Genomic DNA, 13,574 nt, shown 5'->3' with positions numbered 1-13,574 from the left:
CAGAAAACACTATGGAAATGCCTTCAGCGTGATCATGCTCTGAATCACATATGTCATCAGTCGAATAGATGGACAAGACGTCACAGGTAGGAATGACCAGGAAGCTATAAAAGCTTATGATCTGGCGGTCGAGTTGGAGAATGATATTGTCTGTACCCTCAGAAGATCAGTTTGCCAACCCTGCTGGTGTTCCAGGGCGCAGTGGTCTCCGGTGAGCTCTTCTCTCATTTACTACCTGGAAACGTAGCCGTGCTAAGATGCTCGCTACCTACATGGAGGTCTCTCGAGCAGCTAGTACGGCTGTCCCCTGCCGGTCTGCCACTTCAGGGCGCCAAGCTAGATGCTCTAAGTGCACCAGATCTCGTAAGACTGGTTCCTTTAGTAAGTCACCTGATGGTGTGGAAGCCCCTGCCAAGCTTGCCTTATTGGGTTCCAGCCCCGAGCAGACTCTGGTTCTATCGGTCTAGTCTTTCTACCAGGCCTGAGGACAAATGTTCTCAATAGGAGAGCTATGAGAGTCCTGATGCTGTGGCTCAGGACCTTGGAGGGCAGGCCCCTCTGGGAAAGAGCGGTGTGCACCGCATTACACAGTGCCTCAGGAGATCAGTCTGCCAACCCTGCCAGTGTTCCAAGGCACAGTAGTCTCTCTAACTAGCTTCTCTCAGTTACCATCCGGAAATGTAGCGGTATAAAGAGGTTCGCTTCCTCTAGAGCAGCTAGTTCGGCCATCACCTGCCAGTGTGCCGAGCTGGCCACTCTGATTACACTAGAGGTCAGTTGAGAGACTGATTCCATTGGTAGACTAACGTATCTCGGTGGGTCCTGCATGCTGTAGAGTGAGGCTATAGAATCCAGTTCTCCTCCACCTCAGTTTACCGGTGTCATCCATTCCTAAAGCGTTTTCTGATGCAGCTCGAGGTGTTTTTATAATTTCTCAATCTATCTATTTATCTCCCATCATCTCTCCCATCTATTGGACTGATTACACATGTGATTCAGAGTGTGGTCACACTGAAGGCATTCCTATAGCATTTTCCAGTGCAGCGTCTCATTCCCTTTGGGCAACCATGGTTACATTTGTAATCTAGAGATGTTTCTCACCATTTTATTGATTGAGCACCACAGAGTCCTTCCAAATTTCTTGTAATTTCCAGCATAGACCACTGAAAGCTCTCACATTCAACTTTGTGATATGGCCTTGTAAAATATTCAAGTAAAAGAAATATTAAGTACTCATCATGTCTTATTATTCAAGTCAGGGTCAAATTTCTCCAAACATCTTGGGTCAAACTTCTAATAATATAAGGTATGCAAGCACTTCAAATCTCAACTCACATCTTAAGGTCAACTGCAATTTCTACCTTTGCTGTAAGAGAAGTGTTATAACAGAAGCTATAGGTTATAAATATCACAGCTTTTATCCATTTCCCACAGTCTCCCAAGTGCAGACCTTAGAGAAACAGCTCAATGAAAGAACCTCTATCAAACAGTGCAAACTTTTTCCAGTTTTTTTTTTTTTTTTTAGTCAACAAACTTGATACTTTTGATACTTGTGCTTTTATCTGATAAGTACACTGTTTTAGAATTAATTATTAAATATGGTTTTAAATTGAAAATGGGAGCTTGCAAAGTCCAAAGCTGCTTGCTATGAAAAGCAAAGAAAAGCAGAGTTCAATGTCCTGCTGAGTTTAAATCTGTTTTTGTAAACCTGAAACCCTCATAGACACTTCCAGATGTGATTGTGTTGCCTACAAATATGGCCAAGTAGGTATAATAACAGTATCGTTAGGCTGTACATGACTAAATGTTGTACAGAAACAAGAAAGCAGAAACATGGAAGTAATCTGAGCGACTAATATGCTCCTAGCAGTATAATCTCCATTCATAGATGAATGTGAGGACATCTGCTTTGTGTACAAAAAGAACCACAGTAGTTAAAGTTATTCCGTCCCATCTGAAGGAGGACCCCTCCCTCTTGATCAGATTCCCAAATTACCAGAAGAAAGAAAGTTTGGCTCTTTGGAATCCAGTGAGAGGTACTTCTGGGTGGAAGAAGGTTTCCAGAGAAGAATATCTTTGCTCCAGCAACAATTATGGAAACTAACCGTTACTTCAGCAGTCAACAAGTGCTTTGCAAAGATGTGAGTATTTTTTTATGTGATACAAAATTAGAAAGTTAAAACTCATAAATCTAAATGAGGGGAAGAAAACTCTTAAAGAAAATCAATATTCAGATGGAATGGTGATTCTCTCTGTGATGTATAAATATCAAATAATTATATATATATATATATATATATATATATATATTCTTAAAAGTTTCAGTAAAGAGGATTTGATAAGTGGAAGATCTCAGATTGATTTTTAATTTGTGTTAAATTGCTCTTTTCAAAGGTTGTGATATGTGAATATCAGGTAGGGTAAAATGTGAATTATTTCTGACTGCAAGGCTTTTTGAGTGTTTAGTTTTCTGAGCTGCTTTCTTGCACTCTGTGCCTTTTTCCCAGCTGAGCATCGCGCTGCACGGCTGTGTGGTTAGCCATTTACTACTGTGCAAATTATTCCCCCTGATTTACAATTAACTAATCAAAATCATTTTATCAGCATTGTATACACATTCATATATCTGCTCTGCTGAAAATCAAGTGGGTGGATTTCTTATCAAAAATAATGTAACAAACACATAATTATTAATATACCCTTTCAGACTAGCATATATCCGGTGATGATAAATATAGATTAAAGCAATTGTACAACAGTGTGCAGTTGCTTTTAAAAGCAAGATCTCCATCGCCATTAATGATGTGAAATAACAGACGTTAAAGGGGGATTCTTCTCCATTTATCCTTTCAGATGAAACTTGTCTTAGGACAATTGTCTATGTTTTTTTTTCACCTTTTTTTCTAATTCTCTCTCTCCGTCCACCTTTCTTTCAACTTTTTTTCCTTGCCTCTCTCATCTCCCCTTCTGTTTTCTCACAACCTCCCTCCAGCTCTACCTCTCTCTTTCTCCTCTTCGCCCTTCTTCACTCTCTCTCATCAGCAGGGGGCCCTCGGCTCCCTTCATCACCGTAGACTCAGACTCAATCCCGCTACAGCAGAATTGCCTCACTGATTCTTAACCTTAAACTGGTTTAATACTGTTTTGCTGGCAGCCGTCGGTATATTTTAGAGCCATTTGTATTCCGAGCAGATGGAACGTTGTCCTCCAGTCAAGTTTCCACTGCTTATGCAACCTCTGGATTTCAGCTCCGTCTCTATTCACATTTTTGCTTCATGGAAGGAGAAATTCTTCTTTAGGGGAATTTCAGGCTTCTCTAATTGTTTGTCCTCCTGTTTCCTGTCATGCGTAGCAAGAGGGCTTATGCCTTGATGTATTTAACATGGCGTTCATGAAAAAAAAATCGATGTGAAACTGTCTTATTCAGAGCATTAATACTTTTCAACAGAATATATACACACACACACATATATATACATATATGTGTGTGTGTGTGTAAATAAATTGTTCAGTGAAAAAATACCATCAATGACATTGTCTGATTCCTGTGTCTTAAACTGTGAGATAAAGTACAATTTAAGGTGTCTTCACCAAGGCCTGCATTAGGAGTGGGCTTCTGGGACTTAAGCCCCAAATGTTTTTTATCACCTTGTCAAAACATTTTGTCACAAATAAAATTATTCAGAGCTGCAGGCTTCTCTATAAATCAGACGTGGTCTCGCAAGCCACATTTCAACAATTTTGCATAAAGTCTGCCGCATTTTGTTATTTATTCTGTCACAAAGTGAAAGAAATGATGGGGCTGCTTTCCGTTTCTACAGACCACACCAAAGTAATCTGGAAAAAAAACTGTCGACTTTGCTCCAGCCAGATATCTTTGCAAAGAAGAACAAATTTCAAAGACATAACTCTGAAAACAGAATATACAGTGCTCATACAGGATATTTTGGCTATTTCAGTTTTATTAAAACATAATGCTAATAATATACAGCAAAATTTTTATTTTTATTTTTTTCAGAAGTGATAATATTAATAATATCCCAATACCTTGTATATAACATTTGCCAACTCTAATGGCTAATGTGAGTTTTTTTTTTTTTTTTTACTTGGATTTTAAAGTACAGTACATACAGTGTTAAATATGAAACCTCTAAATTCAATAGGTTACGGTGACCTTTTCAGTTTTTCAGTATATTTAAAGATTTATTTGATTTAAAGGACACCTCACAGCAACATTTCAACATTATTATTACAATAAAGTGCATTATTCAGTATTTTAATCAAAGCATTAAACCATTCACATTTATAGACGCCTGGGCTTTAAGCTCTAAATATCCAGCGCCCATGGTCACTGCAGCTATTTCTGTTCTTTAAGCTTCGGTTTCGGCAAGAGACGTCGGCTAATTGAAGCTTGTTCCTCCATATTTCATAATTCTGATTGGCCATGTCCTGAGAGATAGTGGAGCACACCACTGTGAATAGTAAGCTTTTAGACTCTCCCTCCTGGAACTCAGCCGGAACAAAAGCCTCTCTTTATTAATTTCGGCCATAAGCTCCGGGAATTTAATCAAACTGACGAACTTTTAATTTGGGACAATTTTTAAAAAATGTGACCTTTTGTTCTGATCTCTGAAGAATTCAAATTGCCTGTGTGATTATTTCTTTCTTAGTTGAGCATTGTGGTGCATAATATATTCAATGTGTGAAACCATAAATATACACATTTATGATAACCTGACTGGTTTTTTTTTTTAGGTTGAGCTGGGGAAAGAGAAAGAAAGAAAGGCAAGGTATCGTGCTTACCAGTGTGCCGCCATCATCCTGAGTGTGGTATTCCTGATATTGGCCCTCTGTATCTTCAGTCTGAGATATATATGGAGTCCAAACCCTGGGAAGGTAAGAGAAATCCAAATCTATTGTGGAGAACAAGAGATATTACTGAGCATGGTGCATGGCTGTGGATTAATTAGGAAATGATTAGAATAACAATCGTGGAGTGGAAATGAAAGACGGGAACATCTGCACACACTGTTTAGTATTCTTGGAACTGACTGAATCCAATCTTGATTTCCTTGGCATAAACAATAGCATCACAGAGTTGGAGAAAACGGCAGAATGACTAGATAAATACATAGTACGTTGTTCATAATAAGATTGCTGCAATAACCGAAACTGCAAAACACTGATATTATTCATTATAGTTCTTCAATTCTTGTTGATACCTAAAAACGGATAGTGTGTAAGTAATTGCAAATACCAGGATGTCAACAGACAAGCAAATCTTGTGCTTAGGTAGGCTATGCATTGCATAAATTCTTCCAGAGGATGTAACTCATTTAACAGCCAGTTCTTTAAACGCATTTGCTGGAGCTCCGCTCTAATTTCTGCATCAGATATTTCACGCTCCTGCTTGAAGAGTCATCACTTTGAGCTGCAGAAGCAGTGAAGATTCTCACAGGGCATGTAATGGGCTTAATGACACTGGAAGTCTGGGCTGTGGAGATCGAGAGCAAGCACTCACACTCTCCAACTGCTGCGGTCGGCTAACTTAAGGCCTGTGTAGTCGCTGATATCCAACAACGAGCAGTATAATGGTGCTTTAAAACACAATGATAGGCCCAACTGTTAGGGGGTCTCATCTCAACAGCAGTCAGGGGGAAATATTAGGCAAGCAATGAGTGTGTATGTGTGTGTGTTTTACACACACAGTACGACTCAAGTGCTGACATCAACAATGAAACCTGAATGTGCAACTATTGCAGCTCCGGGCATCACAATTCTGTAGCTTAGAAATGAATATTTCAAACCAACACTGCATATTTCATAAGCCCCGCCTCCCCTTGTTTAGACTTGATGAAATACGAAATGTTTCTCACTCTCCTTATTTTGCTAGGTAAGACATCATCAATTATTCCCATGCTCTTAAAAGGTACAGCTCCTGACAAACTAATTAGAAGTCAATACATCAATAGAGCAGGAGATTGTCTTTGCCAATCCCTCCATGCGGCAGCAGGGAAAAGTAAAGCGGTCTCCTGTGTCTAGCTTTGCATAAACTGCTGTGGAAAGGTAATTTGCTCACCATATTGTATTTCAATATGACATAGTAACCGCTTGGGAACTTCTTTTAATTACTTACAAACATATGCTGTTGCAGAAGCCCAGGGAAGATAAAGAGTTAGCGATCATTCTTTACGCCACTATGTGTTTAAGATGGGCGACTGCATGTTGTCCAATGCCGCCATCATGTTTACCACGTCCTAATTATTGTAGCACTGGTTCCTTTGGGATTAGACGCCTGTCATATCACCTAATATAGCCAAATTTTAAGCAAATGCCTTTAAAATGTGACACGTTGTAGCACTGCTGCACTTTATCCAAAAACATCTGTTGTGGTAAGCTGATGTCATCTATTTTTCTGACCTTTCTTGAATGCCCGTTGTCTCTTAAGGAACCGTGGTTGACAGACGCACGTGCAGCACCCAAACCGTGTTCTTTCAGGCTACCTTATCAGACCCGAACCAGCAGTGTCTGTTATATTGACCGCGGTGTCGGCGAACACCTCGAATAGATCACACGAACAGCGACGGAGAGGTGCTGTGAAATTGCTTTCACCGCACACGTCTGTCAGGCTCATGAGACGCCCCCCATTATTCAAGCTGAAATTACTTCGCTCACCTTGTTGCTATGTTGTGTTTGCAAGGCAGCCTCGCAAAATGTGCCCCCGACCAGCTCTTAAGGACTTCTGTGTCCTGATGTGTATCTTAATGAACACAGTTGCACCTGCTCTCCAGTAGTGGCAGGTGCCGGGCAAAGAACGGCCCCCCGAGAAGGTTTGTTTACCCGCTGTGTCAAGCAACCAGGCTTTTTTTTGGGAGGGGGGGCTGTCATGTCGGTCTCCTTGCAGGAAAGATGGATAGACTCCAGGAAAGCATGATGGCGGCGCTGTTTGCTTTCTGAAAGAGGTCCTAAAATAGGCCAAACCTTTGTTTGGCCCTTCTCTTTCTACGTGTCGAAAATCCTCAGGTCTTCAGATCTTGAGGGAAAATAATTACAGTAATGAAGCAGACTGGCCAATCCGAGCAGCTGCTTTTGGAAGCCCCTCCAGACGGGTGGTGCTTTCAGCTCTGCAATCTTCTTTTATTTCACTCATCAGACTCATTTATTCACTTATGAGCTTGTGTTTTTACCGAGCTGATGCAATAGTCTCTGACCTCCACCTGGCTGGAACAAACTGTTCCCTTGTAAAGCAGAGGCAGGGGAACATGACACATCCGCTCTACCCAGTGAGGGGCTCTCAAGTGGATTGTGAATGCCTGTGGAAGTGTTTTATATGTTTTCAGGCACTCCCCAGGATTCCTGTTAAGCATTATTAACAGAAAAATGAAAGTCTGTAGCCATTTTTATGGTTCCTCACATGTTATCAGGAGCAAGGATCTCATAGAGAAAGACAAGATTCAAATTGAAAACCAAAACAATTAAAATGAATTCTATTAGCACTGTTGCTATTAATTTCTAAACAAGCAAACACAAAAAAAAATTAATGGATTCTGTCAACAGCTTCAAATAACAAACATAGATGTGAGCCATTGACAATTGAAGAATTGTAATTTGAATTTGGATGTACTGAATTTCAAAGAAATAGTCATTTCAATCTGAATAGCAAGGTTTGTGGAAAAAGAACTGACAAAGCCTTGAGTTTGAAGGTTTAAAAAAATTTCAGAGAGAGAATTAATTTGTTAGAATGCATTACTTTGATTTATATGAATTACAATTCAGTAGATAACTCTTCCTGTTATTCAAAATTTAAATAAACTAATAATTTCAATAATTATTTGAGTTAACATTATTTATTTTATCACATTTACTTTATATAATTGACTAAACATGTTCTCTTATTTATTATGATTCAAACCTATTCCACATGTGCCAAAATAGAGAAAATGCATAAGGAGAGAAAAAAATTATAATTGCATGATGTCACCGGTCATTCGTTACTCTGGCAACAGCCGGACTGGAATCTATACAGATGATAACTAGCCACTCCATAGCAAAGACATATTAGCATGTAGTAAGTTTTGGGAAATCTCAAATATTACTTTAGATAGACAAATACAGATTCACAATGATGTTCTTGGTATGTGCAAAAAAAAATATTCTCCTCTTCATTATGGACGTGCTGGCCATTTCCCTTACCCTACATTGCCTCTTCCTCCTTCCCATCAAGACGTCGACCCCTGAAAATCAGAGAACAGAACAGAGATCGGTTCTCTTTCACTTGCACAATTTAGATTCTGATTGAGCTTTCACATCCTGTTTCGATTCTACAGAGGGTGCCAAGAACTAGTCCTGCCACACAGCTCTCTCACATAAGAGTAGATTTCATCAGATTACCTTTTTTGAAACTGTTCTTAACACCACCCAGATCCACAGAATGTGCCTCATTATTTCAAATGGATTAAGGGTTAAATCTGTCAGCCAGATATGGAGTTAAATTCACAGTCACTGAGATGTGAATAATAGTCAAGGTGAATTCCCCATTCTGATATGAGATCAGTGTCTGAATTGTATCTATATAACAAGCTTAAAATGCACTCACCCATCAATATGATGATATTACCGGACTGAACCGGTTGTTGTTTAGTTGCTTCAGTGTGACACTTATCAAAGGTAGTTTCCCAGCGTACCCCAGCAGATGTGCTTCTGCTAGTCAGTCATTGTTAATAGCCCTTTGGGGGGATCCTGCTTGATTCAGTGATAAAATATTAAACACAACTATGATTGGCATCTCCTTGTGGGAGCTGAAAGATTTCCAATGAGTGAGGCAATGCATGCAAAGTATTGACCTGCATACTAGTTTGGGGCTGGCATGTTGTTAAGCATTGTGTCTTTTAAATCATCAACGTCAAAATTATAGCATCAGAAAACATTCATAATATTGGCAAATAATAATGGGATTTTCATGACCTGCTGAAAGAATGACATTTGCAATGTACAGAGAAAAACAAAACAAACGTCAACGATGACAATAGGCCCAGTGTGTAAATAAAACATCACAGCTAGCCTTTACACGTGACATAGCAGCAATCTAACCTACAGACACCTTGAAATTGATCAGTGCATAATTTATCTCTTCAACACATGCTGTATTTCAGACCATCTGCAACCGTTTTTAAATGAAAAAGTAAACAAGAAGCGTATCAAATAACAATGAACAATTTAAATTTCTTTTTAATGTTTTAAGAAACTGGAACGTGTTCAGATTGTTTTGAAGACGCAAGACTGGCAATGTTTAACACAAGGATTTCGGATTTCTTCAACAGTGAACACAATATGGAAAAATTTGATCATGTGATGAAAAAAACAAACAATGCACTCAATGATTTTTTGCAGAAAACTTTCTATAAATAATAAAATTTTATGATTTAATAAACTTTATACAATTAATTTCACATGTTCTAATTCTAATTACTGAATTATAAATATATGCTATTTTAGTTGAATGAGTATAAAAAAATAAAATAAAATCTGCAATCATTAAGGCTCTAGACACGTGTTTTCCAACTGACCACTAGGGTGATCTCAGACAGGAAATAATATCAAGCAATAGGCTCATCCCACCAGAAAACACAAATAATAACTCTGTGTTGTATTTGCATTCTAATAAGCTATATAAAGGAGTAAAAATGCACACAAAAAAACTTTAATTAGCACATTACTGATTCAATTAAACATGTCAATCTTTTATTTCACTTTTTACCATTGAGCTTTCAGTGGGTGGGGTGGGGTGGGGGATTGTGGAGCAGCAAAGATGAGGTACACTGAACAGCACCAATGACCTTGCAGATATTTTCCACAAGCTGTTGGAATGTGAACTGATTTTCATCAGCGATGTGGAGCTCATTCATCTACTAATGACAGCCAAAGTCAGTAAGAAGAGTAAACACGAGGTGTTGATTCGCTCATGCCCTACCTAGGTCTATAATTTTGCTCTCTGCTTATAGAGGCATTGACGGCAGACAGCGAAATCAAGTCAATTTAGCTCTTGAAAGAAAGTAATTTAAAAAACCCTCAGACAGTGTCGCTATTTGCAGTAAACACAGATGTATTCCGCACGCCAAGGTTATAACTGAATACTGCTCTCCAGAAAGCTTGACTGAGGGTATTAGCTTATTTTCAATATGCTTTGAACATGCTTTGAAACTCTTCATCATTTAATAACTGGGCACATCATTTACAGATTTTAATGGGGCAAAAAGATGAAACATTAAAGGATATCTGATTGCATTGGCAATGTGAAAAATAGCTGAATGCATGTATAATACATTATATGTGCTATGTGATAAAGCGACATTTAGAGAGCCCTCTGCCTCGTTATCAGCTTGAAATCCTCAGTAAATGGAAGACTGTGTTTCCATTTACACACCAAAGGTTAACACCATTTTGCCGCTGTTAACTTCAAAGCCATCTCTGCATTGAGAACCTTTTTTTGTTGACACAATCCTCGAAGCTCTGAAACTACTTGCTCTGCATGATAGCGGAAAAAGCTAGTTGTCGACAGGCGAGAGCCAATAGCGAGAGAGAAACATCAAGAGTACATACTCTTGATCATCAACACTGGAGATACATGTTCTTAAGCCTCATTTAGAGAGGGCTGTGATATGCATCATGCAAAGTGTAGTCAGTATACATGAAATCACTGATTTCACTAAAAGATAAGACACACAAATGAAAGTGAAGATCATTTATGGATGCTTAGTTGTCATGCTACATCGACCATGTTTTACAAAATGCATGCGGCAATAAAGAAATGCCTTTAATTTAGCATAATTTTGGTAACATTAACTACAGATTCTTACGGATTTGTTTATCAGTTTTGTTTATCTAACCGAGGCAATGAGAGAATGTTTTTAAACTGATCTTAGTAAGATAAACTACAGTTGATATGCAAGAAATGTAGAAAATCTTTGAAAGATCCTCAGTTGGCTGCATTTGAAGCTTACAATAATAACTTGTAATTAATATCTTGATGTATTCTATTGCAGCTTTTTCATTTTTCTTCGGTCCACTACTAAGCTGATCCTTTGCATCACAACTTTTGGCGCATTTACATTTAAAGCTTTAGTAGGAAAACTTGGCAAGCTTTGGTTCTCATCCTTTTTTATGTAGATCTATGTCTTGAGCTAGGCTTTAGAGACCAAAATAAACTGCTGCCCCTCCGTTCACCCAAGGCAAAAGCACAGAGACCAGAATGTTGTTACTATGCGAGCGATACATGATGACTCCCATCACTGGGGCTTTGCAGCAGCAGTAATGCCTGAAAAACACTTTAAGAGCAGAGCGATTCCAAAGCTCTTTCTGGTCTCAACGCTTGCCTCAGGTCTCCCTGCTTGCCACAATGCAGGATGGAGTGTCAGATAAGTAATATTCTGCTTTCAAGACAAGAGCTCCTATGAGATCTGCTATGAATGAAGCAAGGCTTACAAAATAAATGCTTTTAAGAGGGAAACTGTTGTCCAAACACAATTTACCATTATCTTCCTCTAAAAATTTGAGGTTTTTCTGTTAGATTTAGTCAAGCTGTCATGTGGGCTACACATAACAGAGATATTTTGCATTCGTTATGCACCTTCATACAAATTAGCGAAACTAAAATGGTCTTCCGCTCAGAAAACCTCTAGTTTCTGGACCTTAGTCAATGGTTTTAAATGAAAACAGCTCCTTAATAGTTCTCCTCAGCCAAGCTACATTTCTCTTCTCATTAGCAGCTAATGCTGTTAATCAAATTATCCTGTGCATCTGAAAGCTTGAAAACACAGAGCATTTGCTCTCACAAGCAGCCTGAATGCCACTTAGCCAGTGGAGTATTGAATGTCTGCAGTCAATTTAGTCATTTTTAGTGAGTCTGAGTAACAATCAGGGTCATCATGTCCTCTCCCACAGCTGGAGAGGTTCCTTCCTTTGTGGCTGCATGGCTCTGAACCTAGCTCTTAGATGGGCATTTAGCGCCATATTTTTCGTGTGAAATCTGTTTTACATTCACAAAGAAGTACCAGAGTGTGCCAGCATTTTGAACAGCGTTTGATGAATATTTCATGCGGTATCCTGTACCCTGTTATGACAGAAGATTGGCCTGCATTCTTACACTGCGAGGCCATTCAGAGGAACAATCAATTACAGGAATCATTGTGTGTTTTTCACTCGAATAGCAGTCACTCAAACCTCGCAAAGGAATAAGAGAAAGAAGAGAAGGGGAAAAAAAGTGTAAGACTCCCCGGTATTCTTGGGAAAGGTCTTTTGTCACCTCTTGGAGGTTTTATTTATAAACTCCACAACGGTTGTGTCCACCCTTCAGCACAGAGATATCAATCACGGTTGTGAGAGCAGACGCTTTAGAGTGTTGCATCACCCAATGTCCTGAAAATGTTCTTTTGTCCTGTTGAAAGGGCTTTCATTATTTCCTATGGGACAACTTTTGCAAGAAAAAAAAAAGCATTTTTTTTTTCCTGCAAAGAATAACAATATCCCAAAACACATTCAAATATGCATGTTGATCTCTTTCAACCTATGTCATGCCTAAATATAACAAAAAAAAAAATATATATATATATATATATATATATATATATATATATATATATATATATATCACCTTCCATGCCTCTGATATCTATTTATAAGACTGCTAGTTGGGTTAGCCCAAACAGAAAGGTATTAAACGGCACTTGCTTGTTGATTTTCAACAGATCATAAAAGCAAACAATGATTCAAAGCGCAATGTCCCAGTCCCTGATCCTGCCTTACAACTGCGTGCTGACTAGGGAGAAAACGCAATTGCTCCCAATGCTCCACAGTTCCCCTCCCTCCTGAACATAGCTCTATTACCCGCACAGTAGCTCAGATCAAAGTGATTTATCGCCAGTGAGAGCTCAAGTTGTTTAAAATGGCTGGTGCGATTAGTCATGTATGCGTTGGCTCTGAAGTAAGGGACCGGGGTGCCCCAGCAAATTAAAAGCAGCTGCAGATGCGAGTCAACCACAGCAAGGTGGTCATACGTGGCAAACGACAGCGACTCGCAGGGGATCTGGGTGGAGAAACTGGGTCATTGCGCTCCCCTCATGGAGAGACCCTCGCCTGTGAAGAAATTCTCAGTGAACCTCTGGAGTATAAATATAGAGGAATGAGCTTGCAGCTCTCCAACAATTGAGCCACTGAAATTCCTTCTCTATAATTGCTTGTAATTATGCATTTAAAATTCCACCGAGAGTCCAGTTCATGCTATAAAGAGGCATTTTTAGTCGATTGAACAATTTACAGTGCCTGGGATGTGATGAATGGCGTGTGAGTAATTACATTTGTATTGTCTGCATCAAAGTGCACACGGTTAGCGTTAAGAAATATGTTCTGTATTACTGCATCACTCTGCGTCCACTAATGTGATTTGCACTGCGATGAGTGCCAACCGACTTTCCATTGTTTATTATTTGTGGTGCACATTAAACGAAGCTAGTTATAGACAAGCAGTGATTCATTCCCCTTCTGTTCTGCATCCAAAATGTCCGCAAGGGAGCTCACTT

General features: G+C 39.1%; 1 protein-coding gene across 1 annotated transcript in view; it reads left to right on the top strand.

Moving 5' to 3' along the window:
- Positions 1-1,996: 1,996 nt before the first annotated feature.
- The window catches only part of tnmd (tenomodulin), a 31,999-nt gene continuing 20,421 nt past the window's right edge, over positions 1,997-13,574 (top strand). The window contains exons 1-2 of the mRNA XM_026280874.1: positions 1,997-2,141; positions 4,756-4,896. Coding sequence (XP_026136659.1) covers positions 2,094-2,141; positions 4,756-4,896 — 189 coding nt within the window. The 5' untranslated portion in view covers positions 1,997-2,093. The remainder of the gene's footprint in view (positions 2,142-4,755; positions 4,897-13,574) is intronic.

This window comes from Carassius auratus, chromosome 14, assembly GCF_003368295.1.
Source record: "Carassius auratus strain Wakin chromosome 14, ASM336829v1, whole genome shotgun sequence".
Taxonomy (NCBI): domain Eukaryota; kingdom Metazoa; phylum Chordata; class Actinopteri; order Cypriniformes; family Cyprinidae; genus Carassius; species Carassius auratus.
This window is presented reverse-complemented; position numbering and strand designations above follow the sequence as displayed.